This window comes from Jaculus jaculus, chromosome 2, assembly GCF_020740685.1.
Source record: "Jaculus jaculus isolate mJacJac1 chromosome 2, mJacJac1.mat.Y.cur, whole genome shotgun sequence".
NCBI classification, from domain to species: domain Eukaryota; kingdom Metazoa; phylum Chordata; class Mammalia; order Rodentia; family Dipodidae; genus Jaculus; species Jaculus jaculus.
The window spans coordinates 160,317,276-160,334,377 of record NC_059103.1 but is presented as its reverse complement, the minus strand read 5'-3'; the positions used below and the strand labels follow the sequence as shown (position 1 = coordinate 160,334,377).

General features: G+C 38.9%; 1 protein-coding gene across 1 annotated transcript in view; it reads right to left on the bottom strand.

Annotated features, from left to right (window-relative positions):
* Decr1 (2,4-dienoyl-CoA reductase 1) overlaps positions 1-17,102 on the bottom strand; it is a 42,839-nt gene that overhangs the window by 14,803 nt on the left and 10,934 nt on the right. The window contains exons 2-5 of the mRNA XM_045143833.1: positions 5,165-5,367; positions 3,332-3,389; positions 3,128-3,214; positions 1,227-1,374 (exon numbers count right to left, since the gene is read on the bottom strand). Coding sequence (XP_044999768.1) covers positions 1,227-1,374; positions 3,128-3,214; positions 3,332-3,389; positions 5,165-5,367 — 496 coding nt within the window. The remainder of the gene's footprint in view (positions 1-1,226; positions 1,375-3,127; positions 3,215-3,331; positions 3,390-5,164; positions 5,368-17,102) is intronic.

The following is a 17,102-nucleotide window of genomic DNA, read 5'->3' as shown; positions in this document are numbered from 1 at the left end:
AAAAAAGAAAAACAGAAAACTCTCCAACATGGATCTTCCAAATTTTCCGTCTCTCACAATGTGGTCAGTAAGCTTTTCAACCAAGTCACTGTTCTTAACACACTTCTCAAAACATCTTTAATTCTGGTACTGGTAACTCTTCTAGCTACACTTCAACTCACCTCCCCACAACTGTTTCTGTCCCTGTCGACACTTCTCTATCCACATCAAATTCTTCATCATTCCCTTAATACTTCTGATATTCTCTTACACCCAGGCTTCTGTCCTGAGATGTTCCCATTTTCTTTCCCATCCTTTCTCCAGACTAAGACTAACATAACTTAATTTTTATTTTATTTATGTACTTATTTATTTTGGTTTTTTTAAAATATGTTTATTTCCCATTCCCCCCCTCCCTCCCTCTCTCTCTTTCTCTGTCACTCTCAAATAAATAAATAAGAATGAACAAAAAAAAAAAATATGAGACGCAGTTTGAGATAAATTTTCAAAAATCTGTTTAGGGGCTGGAGAGATGGCTTAGCAGTTAAGTGCTTGCCTGTGAAGCCTAAGGACCCCGGTTCGAGGCTCGGTTCCCCAGGCCCCACGTTAGCCAGATGCACAAGGCAGCACATGCATCTGGAGTTCCTTTGCAGTGGCTGGAAGCTGTGCAACACCCATTCTCTCTTTCTCTCTTTCTCTTTCCCTCTCTCTTTCTCTCTGCCTCTTTCTCTCTCTCTGTCACTCTCAAATAAATAAATAAGAATGAACAAAAAAATTTTTTAATGTGTTATTTATTTGAGAGAGAGAAAGAAGCAGACATAAAGAGTAAGAACGGGCACAGTAGGACCTCCTGCCACTGTAAATGAGTTCCATTATGCATGTGCCATGTTGTGCATCTGGCTTTATGTGGGGACAGTGGAATCACATCCAGAACATCAGACTCTACAGGCAAACACCTTTTAACGGCTGAGCCATCTTTTCAGCCCCTAAACTGAGATTTTTGAAAATTTATCTCAAACTGCATCTCAGTTCTCAATTTGACCACTAACCATAGGAAATCGTTCTTATCTTTGCATTTCCAAATGCCATTGAAACACATGTTTCAATTATTACCTATGGTAATAATTTAAGTATCTATACCACTATATTGCTAGTTGTACAAATATAGACTATTCTATATACTTAAAGTATCCCAAGGCTTAACACTGAGTTGGTTCAATAAATATGGGAGGAATTAATAAACATACCTTTCTGTGCTTTAATTAGCTGTTTTCCAATTTCTAGAGTCACAAATGCTGTGCCATTTAGAACTATGTCAGTTATAGTCTTCCAACCATTAGGAGATAGTCTTTCAGTGGGGGAAACAAAATTCCCTGCTGCATTATTTATCACAATCTAATAAATGAATGAGACAAGTTATAGAAACTTTCAGATGAGGAAAGATATTTTCCCTCTAGGGTTTTTCTTTCTGAAATATTACTGCTAATGGTCATAATCAGCTATGAAATAATGCCATGAGATGTGGTTCAGTTTTACATTTTATGTTTTGTTTTGGTTTTTATGTCGATGCTTTTATTTTTGTTTTTCAAGCAGGGTCTCACTTTAGCATTGACTGACCTAGAACTCACTCTGTAGCCCAGATTGGCCGCAAACTCACCTACCTTAGCCTTCTGAGTGCTGGGATAAAGGTGTCACCACCACGCCTGATTACTATGCTCCTTAAGTCTGTAAAAATCTCTGTTGGGCTGGAGAGATGGCATAGTGGTTAAGGCACTTGCCTGCAAAGCCAAAGGACTCAGGTTCGAGTCCCCAGGACACGTGTAAGCCAGATGCACAAGGTGGCACATGTGTCTAGAGTTCTTTTGCAGCAGCTGAAGGCCCTGTTATGCCCATTCTCTTTCTATCTACATCTTTCTCTCACAAATAAATAAAACATTTTTTAAAATTTTTTTTTAAAAAAAAACAAGGTACAGAAGGCTGGAGAGATGGTTATAAAAATTTAAATCTCTGTTGTTTGCTAATTTTGGAATCTGAACCTCTATATTTAAATGTGGGCAGACTCGATTAAAGAAAATTAGGGCTACAAAGATGGCTTAGCAGTTAAGGCCCTTGCCTACAAAGCCAAAGGACCCAGGTTCAATTCCCTACGACCCACATAAGCCAGATACAAAGTGGGACATATGTCTGGAGTTCATATGCAATGGCTAGAGGGCTTAGTATACTCATTCTCTTTCTCTATCTGCCTCCTTCTATCTCTTATAAATAAATAAATAATTTAAATATAAATACATAAATAAAATTTTTAAAAGAAAATTAATAGTTTAAACATACTTGCATGTAACCATACTTCAAAAATTTCAAGTGATACTTTTTCAGCCAAATGTTGTGGTGCACAATGTAATTCTAGCACTTAGGAGGCTGAGACAGGAGGATAGAGAGTTCAAGATCAGTTTGGGCTATCTAGAAAAAGATCCTATCTCAACTTCCACCTACCCCAACATACAAAAAAATGCTTTATAGTTTTTGGATTTCTTTTTAAGATAATAGAATTCTTCATTGGCAATCTACTTATTCATTATTCATAAAGACACTCCTTAACTCTCTAGCAGATTCAATATTGTTGACCTGTCTAAAAACATCTTTTAGCATAGAAAAGGGCTATCTTTGAGATTATTAGAAGAAATAGAACATCTCTAGTAAATGAACTAAGTACAGCAAAATATCCATTTATATCGAGATGTTCTAAGGAGAAGTATGGAATAGCTTGTAGTTTTCCTTGCTTGAACTACTCTCCACTGGGAGATAATTGAAAGTTATTAGGAAAAGCAAACCCAATGAACCACTTAAATGAGATCTTGTGCTCCTGGACAACTGCTCCCATTATTCCATAATCTTATTAAATAAAGTGAAGTCAAATTAGTTCTATGATTACAAATACGTTTTTAAGAATTCCTGTAAGGAAGGAGTGTAGCAATCCACCAAAACTTTTCCCTGCTTAGGCAGAGCTGGCATTTTCCTAGGGACACAAAGTAAGCTGTTTTTATGCCAGTTACTATATCAGTGGTGTTTTCCCTTCATGCGCCATGCTGGGTGTTTTCATCAAAGCATCAAAAGCCATGTGCTTTGGCTTTAGCATCATTACACTTACATCAGGATGTCCTGCGACTTTGATCAGTTCCTTCACAGCATTATGCACCATATCAGGTTCCCTCACATCACACTGAATTGCATGGACCTGCAGAATAACAAAGAACCCTACAGTTTCTAGGCTTCTTAAACCAGAAACATGAGTCTCTAATTTAAACATGTTATAATTCCTAAATCTGTTTTAAATAGCTGCTTCTTAATATACCTTATTTCCAGTTTGAGAAGAAATTTCTTCTGCCGTAGCTTTCAAAACATCAATCTTCCTAAAAATAAACACAGGGTATTTTACATGTGTCTGAAATGCTCTTCTTAGACTTTCCATTGTATTAAGTGAAAGGACACAGAAAAGCGATAGCTTAAAGAAGTATTTCTGAGAATATTTTGAAAGTTATACCTATACACAAATCAACATGAACTTTTTTTTAAACACTAAAAATATTTTCAGGAGCTTGAGGCCACCATGTGACTACATAGTGAATTCCAGGTCAGCCTAAGCTGGTGGAAGATACTACCTCAAAAAATCAAAACGAAATAATAAATAAAATCTTTTAAAATATCTTTTATATATCTGACAGTAATTCATTGAGGTAGTCATTTATACTAGTTACTTTGGCATTGTCTACTTACTAATTTATTTTTTATTTTTCTCTTATCTTTCTCACTCATGATCTTTGTTGTTGTTGATTGATTGTTTCATGTAGCCCAGATTGGTCTTAAACTAACATTATAGGGAACAATGACCTAAGTGCTGATTGTGGGTATGTACACCACATCCAGCTTACTCAACATTTTAAATCATTTTGTTTAGTACAATCATTATATTCATGCATAAATTACATGTGAGTTTCATTACCCCCAATTACCCTCTCTCATTCCCTCCCCCAAAATACTTCTTTCTCCCATTTAATTCCCATCCTATTGTCAAGTCTTACTTGATTTTGTCTTTTGACCCACTGAGTTAAATAAGGTCACTTACATGATCATGGATAGGAGTTTATTTACTGAAGAATGGGCAACTCACCAGAGGCTACATGAAGGACCCGATTCCTCCCTCCCAGCTTCATCAGTTGTCACTAGGTACTTTGAGAGCTGTGGGGTTTCATAAACCTTCTGCATCTTTGACAATCACTATACTCTTATAGACATTCATTCTTTTGCCAAGCCAACTTTACAAAAATATATATTCACACTATAATCTTAATAGTTTTCAGAATAAATTTATAGGCTTGGATGACATATGTGTTAAATTTCTTATCTCTCAAAGAAACAGAATATAAACTATTCTTATTAATTATGCAACATTAAAATTAAAATATTTGGGGGGAGGGAAGGTATTACCATGGAGTATTTTTTGTAATCATGGAAGTTGTTAATAAAAATTTGGAAGAAAAATAAATAAATAAATAAGTTTTTAAAAAAGAAAAAAATTAAAATATTTTAAACATGACAGTAACAGCAACACTACTCTGGTCAAGTTGCATCTGTCAATGACACAGTGACTGTCATTCAGATAACTGCTTGGTTGGCCTAAAATTTTATTCCATTCAAAATTAGAAGGGACAAGTTTTTAACAAATCTCTAAAGCTCCACATTTAGAGTCCCAGGGTTCCAGATATGCCTACAAATAAGAAGAAATTTTTTCTATACAACTTTACCCTTCCTACATTCAACACAATACATGTTTTGAAATATTTGTCTATCTTAATGAAAACAGAATGTTTATAGCCATTATCCTGTCATGAGAAAATTTTCAATTGAAGCAGTAAGACTAATTATTCAAATTTCCATTGGAATAACAGCCTCAATGTAGTATTTCCTAAGTATATACATATAAAAAAGTCTGTTGCTGGACCTGGGAAACGTTAAGTATCACAGTTCCATAACCGTCATTTTATCAGCTCAAATAACTGACTTTTTCTAAGGCGAATTAATGTAGACAATGTTTCAAAGAAGATGCAAACAATCCTTGCTTTCAACATTGTGGTAACACAGATAGTTTCTTAACAGACTCTCAAGTGAGTCCTCAAGATCAACTTACCGGCTAGCAATCACGCACTGAGCACCCAGGTTAGACAGGAAAGTTGTCATTGCTTTGCCAAGACCAGTACCTCCACCAGTAATGAACGCCACTTTTCCTTTGAAAGTATTAGGTGGTAACATAGGTTTCTTAAGGGGTTGGAAGAATTTAGACTGGGGAGCTTCCATGTTCTGATACAGTATTCTTGTTCCATAACTGAAAAACTAAAAAACAAACAAACAACAACAAAAAAACCAGACTTAAATCTTGCACACAGGTATATATACAAGTATACAAGAATACAAGACATGAATTTTAGCTTTTCTCACTGTAAGCCTATTACCATTCATAATTATGACTACTTGTCTGAGTAACTAAGTAATATAATAAGGCAATTTAGAAAGTAGGGTTCCAGAGCTTTGAGTATTTAGGGAAGTATTTCCTCCTTACTCATATGACTAAGTTCTTTAACCTTTTGTGCCTCAGTTATTTATCTAAACATAAGGACAATAAAAGCATGTCCTTCATAGGATAATGCAAGGACAGCATGAATTCACTTAAGTGAAATACCATAAAAGTATGCAGCACATGCAAGCAGACTATAAATGGTAGCAAGAATACAGCACAGGTTAGAACACTATGAATGGTAGCATTGTCATTTGCAGGTACATGGTTAAATTTAAGTTTAAATAAAAACGTGTTTTTCCAGGCATGGTCGAACACCCCTGTAATCCCAGTTGGTGGGAGGTGGAGGCAGGAGGCTCAGGAGTCAAGGCTGTCAGTTGATCCAGAATATCTACCAATTTTCCTCAAAGAAATGATTAGAATTGTGGTCAGTAACTTAGAATAAGGCCATTAAATTGCAATTACATAAGAAAGTGTTTATGATGTGATATTAAGTTAAAAAATATCTATGGGAGCTAGAAATGGCTCAATGGGTAAGTATACTACACATGCAAGCATAAGGGGCTGGGTGGGGGGGCATGAGACCAATTGTGCTTAATTACCCAGCACTCACATAAAATAGCTGGACATGTCTACACACATCTGTAAGGCCAGCAGAGATTGAAGCCTGTGGTGGTTTGATTCAGGAGTCCCCCATAAAGTTAGGTGTTCCGAATGCTAGGTTCCCAGCTGATGGAGATTTGGAAATCAATGTCTTCTGGAGGCAGTGTATTGTTGGGGGCGGGCTTATGGGTGTTTTAGCCAGTTCCCCTTCTAGTGTTTGGCAAACTCTCCTGATGCTATTATCCACCTGATGTTGGCCAGGGGGTGATGTCCACCCTCTGCTCATGCCATCGTTTTCTCCTGCCATCATGGAGCTTCCCCCTTGAGCCTGTAAGCAAAAATAAACCTCTTTTTTGCCCACAAGCTGCTCTTGGTAGGGTGATTTCTACCAGCAATGTGAACCTGACTGCAACAGAGACTCACAGGGACTCATAAAAACAGCAAGATCCAAATTCAATGAGAGACTTCATTTCAAGGAAACACATGAATGAGTGATGGAGGAAGTGACACTTAACAAGCACCCCTGGCAACCACGCACAAGTACATGGGGCACACATATCTGCATGTGCACACACACACATACAGAGAGAGAGAGAGAGAGAGAGAGAGAAAAGAAACTTTCTTAACTACAAATAAAAACACGTTTAAAAGCCAGATGTGGTGACACACACCTTTTTAATCTCAGTACTCAGAAGGCAGAAGTAGGAGGATTACCATGAGTTTGAGGCTACCCTGAAACTACACAGTAAATTCCAGGACAGCCTGGGCTAGAGTGAGAGCCTACCTTGAAAAGCAAAATAAAACAAAACAAAACAAAAAAGTACATGCACGTTGAAGACTAGAAAAGTAGATGTTAAAGTGCTTGCCTGGCATAAAGCCCTCATTCTGATTCCCCAGCATTACATAAAACAAAAATTGGATGTGATAATGCATACCTGTAATCCCAACACTTGGAAGGTTAGAGGAAAGAGGACCAGTGGTATAAAGTTATTTTCAACTATATATCAAGTTTGAGGCCAGCCTTTCATGCATGGGACCTTGTCTCAAAAAATAAACAAATGGGGCTGGAGAGATGGCTTAGTGGTGAAGCGCTTGCCTGTGAAGCCTAAGGACCACAGTTCAAGGCTTGATTCTCCAGGACCCATGTTAGCCAGATGCATAAGGGGGCGCAGGTGTCTGGAGTTTGTTGGCAGTGGCTGGAAACCCTGGCGCACCCATTCTCTCTCTACATCCTTTTCTCTGTCGCTCTCAAATAATCAAATTTAAAAAAACAAACAAATAAACAAAAGTTTAGAACAAAGACTTGAGGGATATAACAGTAAGCAGTAAGTTATTTACCACAGGACAATGTCTTCTATAGACTTTCCTTACAGCAGCCTTATGACATGAACTTGTCATTGTCAAGTTACAGATGAGGACACTGAAACACCAGAAGGTCAAGTAATCTACTGTATATAAATAAGAGCAGGTGGTAAAGACCTTACTCAAATCTAAGATTTGTCTGACTTCAGTCCTTTACTTCAGCTATTATCGCTAAGTGATGAAATTATGAATAATTTTTTCTGTTCAGTTAGTTTTAAGTATTTTCAAAGTCTACTCAATATGATTTGATTTCATAATCAGAAAAAATTACAAAATTTTCAGATCTGTTTATGTTTCAGTAGTCATCATATTTCTTTCAGCATCATGGTGACAAAGCCAGTTGTTTTCTTTTTTTTTCCCCCTCTGCATCCTTTTGCCACAACAAGATAATACAAGCAACCTACAAAACTCTTTTTCTGCATAAATGGCAGTTTTAGGCTGCCACCCACCTCCAGGAATATTACATTAAGATAATGAATCATGAAATTTGTATGAGTAGGCTGGTAAATTCATCACTCCCTAATAATAATGAAAAAAACTTGGATCCAATTTTGAAAAAGCTAGACCATGAATTTTATCAATTTAATGTTGAGGATCAAATTAGAGGCTTCATGAAAGATAATTTAATATCTACAGAGAAATGTTTTAAATTTATTTAAAAGCATTTTTTTCAACCTCTTAACTGGCAAAAGAAAGCATATAAAGGTTAAAGTATGATATTTGATCATTATATGCCTATCTTATGTCACTTGATCTAATCAATAATATTCCTATGATTTCTAATCCAAAAGCGAAAACACTGATTTGTTATTTTAATTCACATTATGTTCTGACAATTCTTAGTATGTATGTGAACATACCCTCAGCTGTCTCTTTGCCTAAAAGCAAGTTGTTTATTAAGATCCACAGAGAAGGGCTAGAGACATGGCCTAGCAGTTGAGGTGCATGCCTGTGAAGCCTAAGGACCCAGGTTTGATTCCCAAGATTCCATGTGCTTAAGCCAGAAGCACATGGTGGCACAAACATCTAGAGTTCACTTGCAGTGGCTAGAGGCCCTGGTGTGACCCTCTTTCTCTCTTTCTCTAATAAATAATAAAAATAAAATCTAAAACAAATCCACAGAGAAGAGCAGACAAGCATGCCTTGCAATTAAGCTTCTATTTCTACGAAGAAACGTCCTGAATAAACCAATTTGCATTTGGCTGTTTCCTCTGAATTGTAAATGAAGGCACAAAATGGACTTTGAGTGCTTATGAAACCTTGCTTTACAATTTTTTCTATAGTTAGGAATGTTTACAAAGAAACTTTTTTTTTTAAATTTTTATTTATTTATTTATTTATTTGAGAGCGACAGACACAGAGAGAAAGACAGATAGAGGGGGAGAGAGAGAATGGGCGCGCCAGGGCTTCCAGCCTCTGCAAACGAACTCCAGACGCGTGCGCCCCCTTGTGCATCTGGCTAACGTGGGACCTGGGGAACCGAGCCTCAAACCGGGGTTCTTAGGCTTCACAGGCAAGCGCTTAACCGCTAAGCCATCTCTCCAGCCCCAAAGAAACTTTCTGAAAATAGAAATAACACCTTTCATATCAGGAATGATTTTTCTGTACATCTTTGGGAACCTAAAACTTTTATAGTTTTTTAAACTCTTCCAATTTTGGAAATACCATTTTTGTTTTTTTAGTGTTAAGCTTTAGATCTGCCTCAAGAAGACTGGTTATCACCCACTTCCACCTCCATAACTGGCGGTCTCCCAAACATAAACAGTGTCTTTCTAACTCATGCGCTCCTAATTCATTACAACCAACCTAATGAGAAGTGATCATAATTATCCTCAAAAAGGCAATTTTAGGGAAATCTTATTTTTGTTCATTCCCTAGGGAATAAAAGTCAGTAATAATTATATCTGTATAATTGAAGGGTTTGGGCTGGAGTATCTAGATTACCTAAAATGGAGGTATGTAGGTAATTGTAGGCCAAATGTTTCATGAGGCTAGCTCAGTGTCTTGAAATTAAGTCAACATTAAGATATTGGTAAAATTCCCATTAAAAATCTGAAGCCCTACCAACACTCAGTCAACTTTCCTTCATAGTTAAAAATTACCATAAACCACTTCTGTCTCTTTGAGACAAGCTTGTGGTCTTTCAGTCTCCACTCACACAGATCAGTTGGATCTAGTCCGCTGGGAAGGAGGCCACCTTCATTTACAGGACACTGAGGACCCAGGGCAATTGAGGCGACTGCTACTCCAAACAAAACCCAAGGAGTACAAAAAACTATAGATTTGGGGGGTTGTCAGACTTGTTTTGTTTTGCTTTTTGTACTATAAATACATTTCTGATGTTTTATGTGAAATAAATTTCTATGAAAATATTTTAAGGTATGGTGACAGATACATAGAATCCTAAAAAGAAGCAGGATGATGAAGAGTTCAAAGTTATCCTCAGTCACATGGAAAATTCAAAGTCAGTTTGGGCTATATAACTTGCCTGGCTGGAGAGATGCTCAGCAGTTAAGGCGCTTGTCTACAAAGTCTAATGAAACTGAAACAAGTTCTATTCCCCAATATCCACAGAAAGCCAGATCCACAAAGTGGTGCATGCCTCTGGAGTTCGTTTGCAACAGCTAAGGCCCTCTCTCTCATCACCTCTCTGCTTACAAACAAATAAATTAAATATTTAAAAAATAATAATAGGACTGGAATGGGGGCTTAGTGGTTAAGGAGCTTGCCTGTGAAGTGTAAGGACCCATATTTGATTCCACAGATCCCACATAAGCCACATGGACATGGAGGCACATGCACTTGGAGTTTGTTTGCAGGGGCTAGAGGCCCAGGTATGCCCATTCTCATTCAGTCTCTCCCTCCCCCCCCTTTCTCTCTCTTTCTCTGTCTCTGTCTCTCTCTCAAGTAAAGAATGAAAAATTCAAACAGACCCCACATGAAACATGTGAAGCTGAATGAATTAATATTTAAATTTAAGTAACTACACTCCCACTACTGTCATAATCAAAAACAAAAGTCAAACCCTTGAGGTTGGCATTCAAGACACTGCACCATATAGCCTAAACCTGCATTCCTAAACCCACTGCAAACCAGTTTCACCAAGAACACAATGGTATTCCTAAAACTTGCCAACAACTTTCACCTTCTTGCCTTTGCTCCATTTTTCTCTACAGCGGGAACTACCTGCTTTCTTTCCCAAGTCAGTATATCAGGCATCGAAACCAGGAGAAAGTGTCAGCGTCTCCCTTCACAATTTTTTTTTTTTTTTTTGGAAAGAGAGAGAATAGGCGTCCCAGGGCCTTCAGCCACTGCAGATGAACTCCAGACATGTGCATCCCCTTGTGTGTATGTGAGAGAATGCATGCTTGTGTCACTGTGCATCTATCTTACATAGGACCTGTAGATTCAAACACGTGTTCTTCGGCTTTACAGGGAAGCACCTTAATCACTAAGCCCCTTCCTCGCAATTCTTAATGGTGTCTCCTTCTCTGGAAGCTGTTGCAGTCAGGTTTGCATTGCTGGTAAAAATCACCCAACCAAGAGCAGCTTGTGGGAAAAAGAAGTTTATTTTGACTTACAAACTCGAGGGGAAGCTCCACAATGGCAGGGGAAAACGATGGCACAAGCAGAGGATGGATATCACCCCCTGGCCCATACAAGGTGGACAACAGGAATGGGAGAGTGTGCCAAACACTGGCATGGGGAAATTGGCTATAACACCCATAAGCCCACCCCCAATATTATACCCTCTCCAGGAGGCATTAATTCCCAAATCTCCATCAGCTGGGAACCTAGTATTCAGAACACCTAAGTTTATGGGGACACCTGAATCAAACCACCACATTCCACCTCTGGTCCCCATAAACTGATAACCATCTATAATGTAAAATTCAATGCACTCAGTCCAACTTTAAAAGTCCCCATATTTTTTTTACCAATCCCAATGATGTTCGTAATTCCCCATAGTCGAAGGTCTTTTAACTGAGCCATAACACCAAATAAATAAATAAATAAATAACCTCAAAAAGAAAAACCATAATGGCGCAGAATAAACACTCACACTGCAAAAGCTGGCACTGGGAGCCAGGCAGGTTGGCGCATACCTTTAATCCCAGCACTCAGGAGGCAGAGGTAGGAGGATCGCCATGAGTTCAAGGCCACCCATAGTGAAACCCATGTCAGCCTGGGCCAGAGTAAGACCCTACCTAAAAAAGAAAATAAAAAAATAAAGGATGGAATTTGGCACAGCAAAGAAACATTCAGACAATACAAGATCCAGAGCAAACATCAAAGTCTGTAGCTCCAAGTTCAAGGCTGATTTGGAATTCACTATGTAGTCTCAGGGTGGCCTTGAACTCACTCACAGTGATCCTCCCACCTCTGCAACTTGAGTGCTGGGATTAAAGGCGTGTGCCACCACCCCCATTAAGTATGATAATTCTAACCAGCAACAAGTCTCTGGCATTCCAATTCCACCCCTCCAGTTAGGCTACTCATGGACCTGGAAAACGTCATTGGGGCCGGCAGCTTTCCTTAGCAGCCATCTCATGGTCCTGGCATCTCCACTGCATCTCCACTGCAATCCACAGTTCATCCTCATGGCCCTATGGGGTCTCCATGTGGGCATCCAGCAAACTTGCTTCACACTGCCCATGGCCATTTCCAAAACACAAGACCATGTTGCAAGCTCAATGACCCTCCTCAAATGAATTATTTAAAGTGTGTGTGTGTGTGTGTGTGTGTACGCGCGTGTGTGTATGTGTATGTGTGTTTTAAGGGGCAGGAGTTGTACCTGTGGCAAAAGCACCTGCCTAGCATGTGCAAGGCCTTGGATTCTATCTTCAGCACTAACAATACTAAGTAAATAAATAAATGATACTCTTATCAAAGTACCATATGGCTTTATGTAAAAGTTGATGAAATTACCCTAAAATTGATATAGAAATACGCAAATTCCACAGACTCTGAATAGCCAAAGATATTCACTAAAGTATGAACCTATTTCTGAATAGCCAAAGATATTCATTACAGCATGAACCTATTTTCAAGAGACAGAATTTACATGTCAAAAGTGAACATCACTACAGATGTAGTTTGTTTAATTACTCAACAAATTTGTTAAGCACTAGCAAAGTGAGGCAATACATGCTAAATGGAAACTTCAAAATAAAGAAATATATAGCTGGGTGTGGTGGCTCACACCTTTAACAACAGCATTCAGAATGCAGAAGGAGGAGAATCTCTGTGAGTCTGAGGCCAGCCTGGGACTATAGAATGAATTCCAGATCAGCCTAGGCTACAGAGAGACCTTATATCCAAAAAGAAAAAAAAAAGTAGAAACAAATATATAATCTCCAATTTTTTTAATGAGGATATCTTCATATATGTATTAATATATACATATAAACTGTTGGCTAAATCCATTAGAAAATATTCATTGTGGTTACTTGGGGACAGACATTGTGCAACCTCTCTCACAGCTCAAATATTCAATATGTTCATGAAATAGTATGTCACTTAAAATATTTAACACAAAATTGAAACATATATGCAACCACACAATACAGAAAGCTTTTTGATGAGAAAAAAATCTGTAAAAAGACTGGCACCAGATCAGTTCTACAAGGACAAGAGAAGCAGTGGCAGTGCCCTATCTTCAATGCTTGACTGTGCTGTGGGCTCTGATTGAGGTATGAAATACTTCCACCGTCCTCTCAAGGAGAAGGCTTGTAAGTATCTGTCACTTTAGATCAAATGAAAATTTTCAACTAAACTATATACATGATACCTAAATTCATGCAAGATCTTTATAGACTACATCCCAATTGTCACATAATATCAGCTTGGTTAAAACTGGACAACCATATTTTTCAAAGGGAGAGTTAGAAAAATGCTTATCTTTATGTTCCAAAAGCATTTCCTGTGTTCCCTGCAGATAGGAAACCTTCCATTACTACTTGCCATTTTTGTCTAGGTACTAGAAAGTACTCATTCACGCATGCAAGCATCCTTTCCAGTGTCTAGACAATCAGCATAGTACATGTTCTTAGCAAGAGTCATGGAAACACAGGGACAGCTCTACTGAATGTTTCAGTGCAGCACAGAATAAGAATTGTCCCACTGCAAATGCCAATAGTGACCCTACAAACTTAAAGAAATGAATTGTCAAACTACCACACCCATGATTTGCCATAGGCTCTATTAAGCTCATGCCTTGACTTTGTGTATTGTCTTAGCATGCCTACCCATTCATGTACTTAAAGCAGGGCACTCCACACAAGCAGCTGAGATTCAGAGCTTTTGTACAGTATAAATCTTGTTGCCATAGCAACCCAAAAATAAGGCTAGGTGAATAGAAAAGAAAGTGCCTCTCTGGCCTCCAGGCTTTAAAGACTACAGAATCACACTGTTGCCAATACCAAGGCAGAATTACATTTCTAACTAATGATACATTTGATCACTATGAACCCGAGTCCTTGAAAAAGTAGCTGTTCTGTGCCACAGGGTATACTTCCTGCTTTTATTACAGTTCTTACCTGCCTATTGTTACATGCAGACAAAACATGTTTCCCAATACTGTACAGCAAGGACAGAGAGATAGACTGGGAAGCAATTTAAGATATTCCACTGGGGTCTTTATTCCTTTATGCCTTTGGGTCATTTCTTATTGATCTTTATTACATTAGCCAAAACTAATATGACTCTAATTCTTGAACCCAAAATCAGAACCTCTATTCTTGCAAAAGGCTTATCTTGACTTAGAAAACTGCTTATATGATAGAGAAAGATTAAGGTATAACAGGATACAACAATTTAGTATATAGTTTACTCACGTATGTTGTGGCAAGTTTTTTTGAACACTGACCATCCTAGGCAATGGGAGTATATCAGTGAACCAATCAGGCATGCAATTCACCTTAAGCCAGATAATATTTGAGAGGAAAACAGTTAAGCAAATTAAGTGAACTCTAGGGGCTGGAGAGAGGACTCAGCAGTTAAGGCAAGGCCTAAGGACCCAAGTTTGATTCTCCAGTATCCACATAATGCCAGAGGCAGAGGTGGAGCATGCATCTGGAGTTTGTTTGCAGGGGCTACAGGCCCTAGCATGCCCATTCTTTCTCTTTACCTGCCTCTTTCATCTTTCAAATAAACAAACAAATAAAATACTTTTTAAAAAATTAGTGAGTTAGCATATTAAATGTTAGCATGTGCTACAGGGAAAAATAAGGCATAAATGGAGGTAGGTCATTGCTGTGGAAAGGGGATCAGAAAAGCCTCACTGACAATGTGACATTTGAGCAAAAACTAGAAGGAGGTACAGGATGAGTCACAGAGTTTGGGATCAAAAGGAAGCATGCCTACTTCCTGTAAGCAGAGGCCAGCAGCTGTGGGAGGGAGAGAGCCAGAGAACCATGAGGCAAGGGTACAGGATCGTGGACACTGAGTCAGACCTATACATAAACATGTCTGTACACTGAGCCAATGAGAAATTTCTGCAAAGCTTTGAGCAGAGGATTAGCATGATCTGTCTTAAATTCTTAGAGGACTCTTCTGGTTGCCATGACAATGGAGGTTGATAGTGGAGGGGAAGACCACTCTGGAGGCAAAGAAACTACAGCTTCTGTGTAGCAGGCCAGGTGCGGTGGTCTGATTCAGGTGCCCCCCATAAGCACGTGTGCGCTGAATGCTAGGTCCCCAGCTGGTGGCAATTTGGAATTTGGAGCCTCCTAGAGGTGATGTATTGTTAGGGGCGGGCTTATGGATGTTATAGCCAGCTTCCCCTTGCCAATGTTTGGCATATTCTCCTGTCATAGTTGTCCACCTGATGTTATCCAGGAGGTGATGTCCACCCTCTGGTCATGCCATCATTTTTCCCTGCCTTCATGGAGCTTCCCTTCAAGTCCAGAAGCCAAAATAAACCCTTTCCTCCCACAAGCTGCTCTAGGTCTGGTGTTTACTGGCAGCAATGCACAGCTGGCAATAGGCCAGGAAAGAGATGATGGTGGTTTAACCAGGGTGTCCACCATTTAGCTTCTCTGGACTACACTGAACAAAGAATTGTCTTGGGCCACACATTAAGTCCAAGAGTGTAAAACCCATATCCCGTAACATTTGTTCATGTGACACTGTGATACAACATTATCATCTACAAAGTTTATTCTTGAGAACTCCACAACTGAGTTACCAATAAAAACTGGAGACATGGCTTAGTTGTTAAGGCGCTTGCCTGTAAAGCCTAAGGACCTGGGTTCAATTCCCTAGTACCCATGTAAGCCAGCAGCACAAGGTGGTGCATGTGGCTAAACACCCCGGCATCCATTCTCTCTCTACCTCTCTCTCTCTCTCTCTTTCTCTCTCAAATTAATAAAATATTTTTTAAATCATAACAGAGTCAAAGTTTGTTAAATGAGTTTACAGTTTTGTATTGGGCCACATTTATAGCTATCCTGGACTCTATACCTTAATAAGATGCTACCATCAGGTATGGTGGGAAGTTAGCAAATTAAACTACTTGTAAATGTGAAGGTCCCAGAAAAAAAAAGATGTAGTCAACTACCACTATCACTGCACCTGATATTTCCTGATCCAAATATTTCTTCTTCCACACCCCATGAAACTGATCTATTTCATTAAAAGATACCTAAACTCATCTCTGCTCCATTCAGCAGGGACCTTTTCCACCTGTGTAAACTCTACCTCAAAATCAGTTACTTTTGTGCTGCCTTTGTACTCTAAGACAATGAAGATTTTACTGTGAGCTAAGAAGAGAAAGTGGAGACACTGGACTGGAGTCTACATGATAGGTACTGGTCAGCATAAACAGAGAGGAAACAACATAAGTAACACACGTCTTACGTGTAAGTTAGCTTAACCTCCATGGAAGAGGAGATAAGAGGGATCTGAAGACAACTCTTTAATGGAATAGACTGCATTGACAAAGGAAGACCAGGCCAGAGGACTGAGGAAATCGCTGCACCAGGGGTGTCTATAGAATATGCAAATGGAGGAAACACAGCAGGAAATCATTTTCAAGGGCAGATCAGGGAAAAGGTAAATGGCAAACTCATTTCATATCTCTCTCTCTCTCTCTCTCTATATATATATATATATATATGTATATATATATATATATATGTATGTATATAACACACACACACACACAGTGTTAATAGTTCTTAGGGCACAATATCTTGCTTCTCTATCCACTGCCTGACTTCCAAGAACCCTATCTCACATGATTCAGACACTGAGAGCCTGCTTCGTCACCTCCAACCCAGTCTCCAAGCTCTAGCACAAGCTCACCACCCATCCCAGTGCTTCTCTCCAGGGATCTGAAATCAGAACCTTATTCTTTTTCTCCTTAGAACTTGCTAAGGACTCCCAACACTGAGGAACATGAAGACTTCCCAGTTTCATACAGCACATCAAACCTTCATAACTTGGTTCTTTCTCTTCTCTCCAACAGTTCCCTTGCAATTTACAGTCAGGGGAAAAAGTGCTGAGTTCCCCCCAAACACAAACTGCTTACTACCTCACCATCATTCATAAATTGCACAGCAGAATGCACCTGTAATCCTTGCGCTGG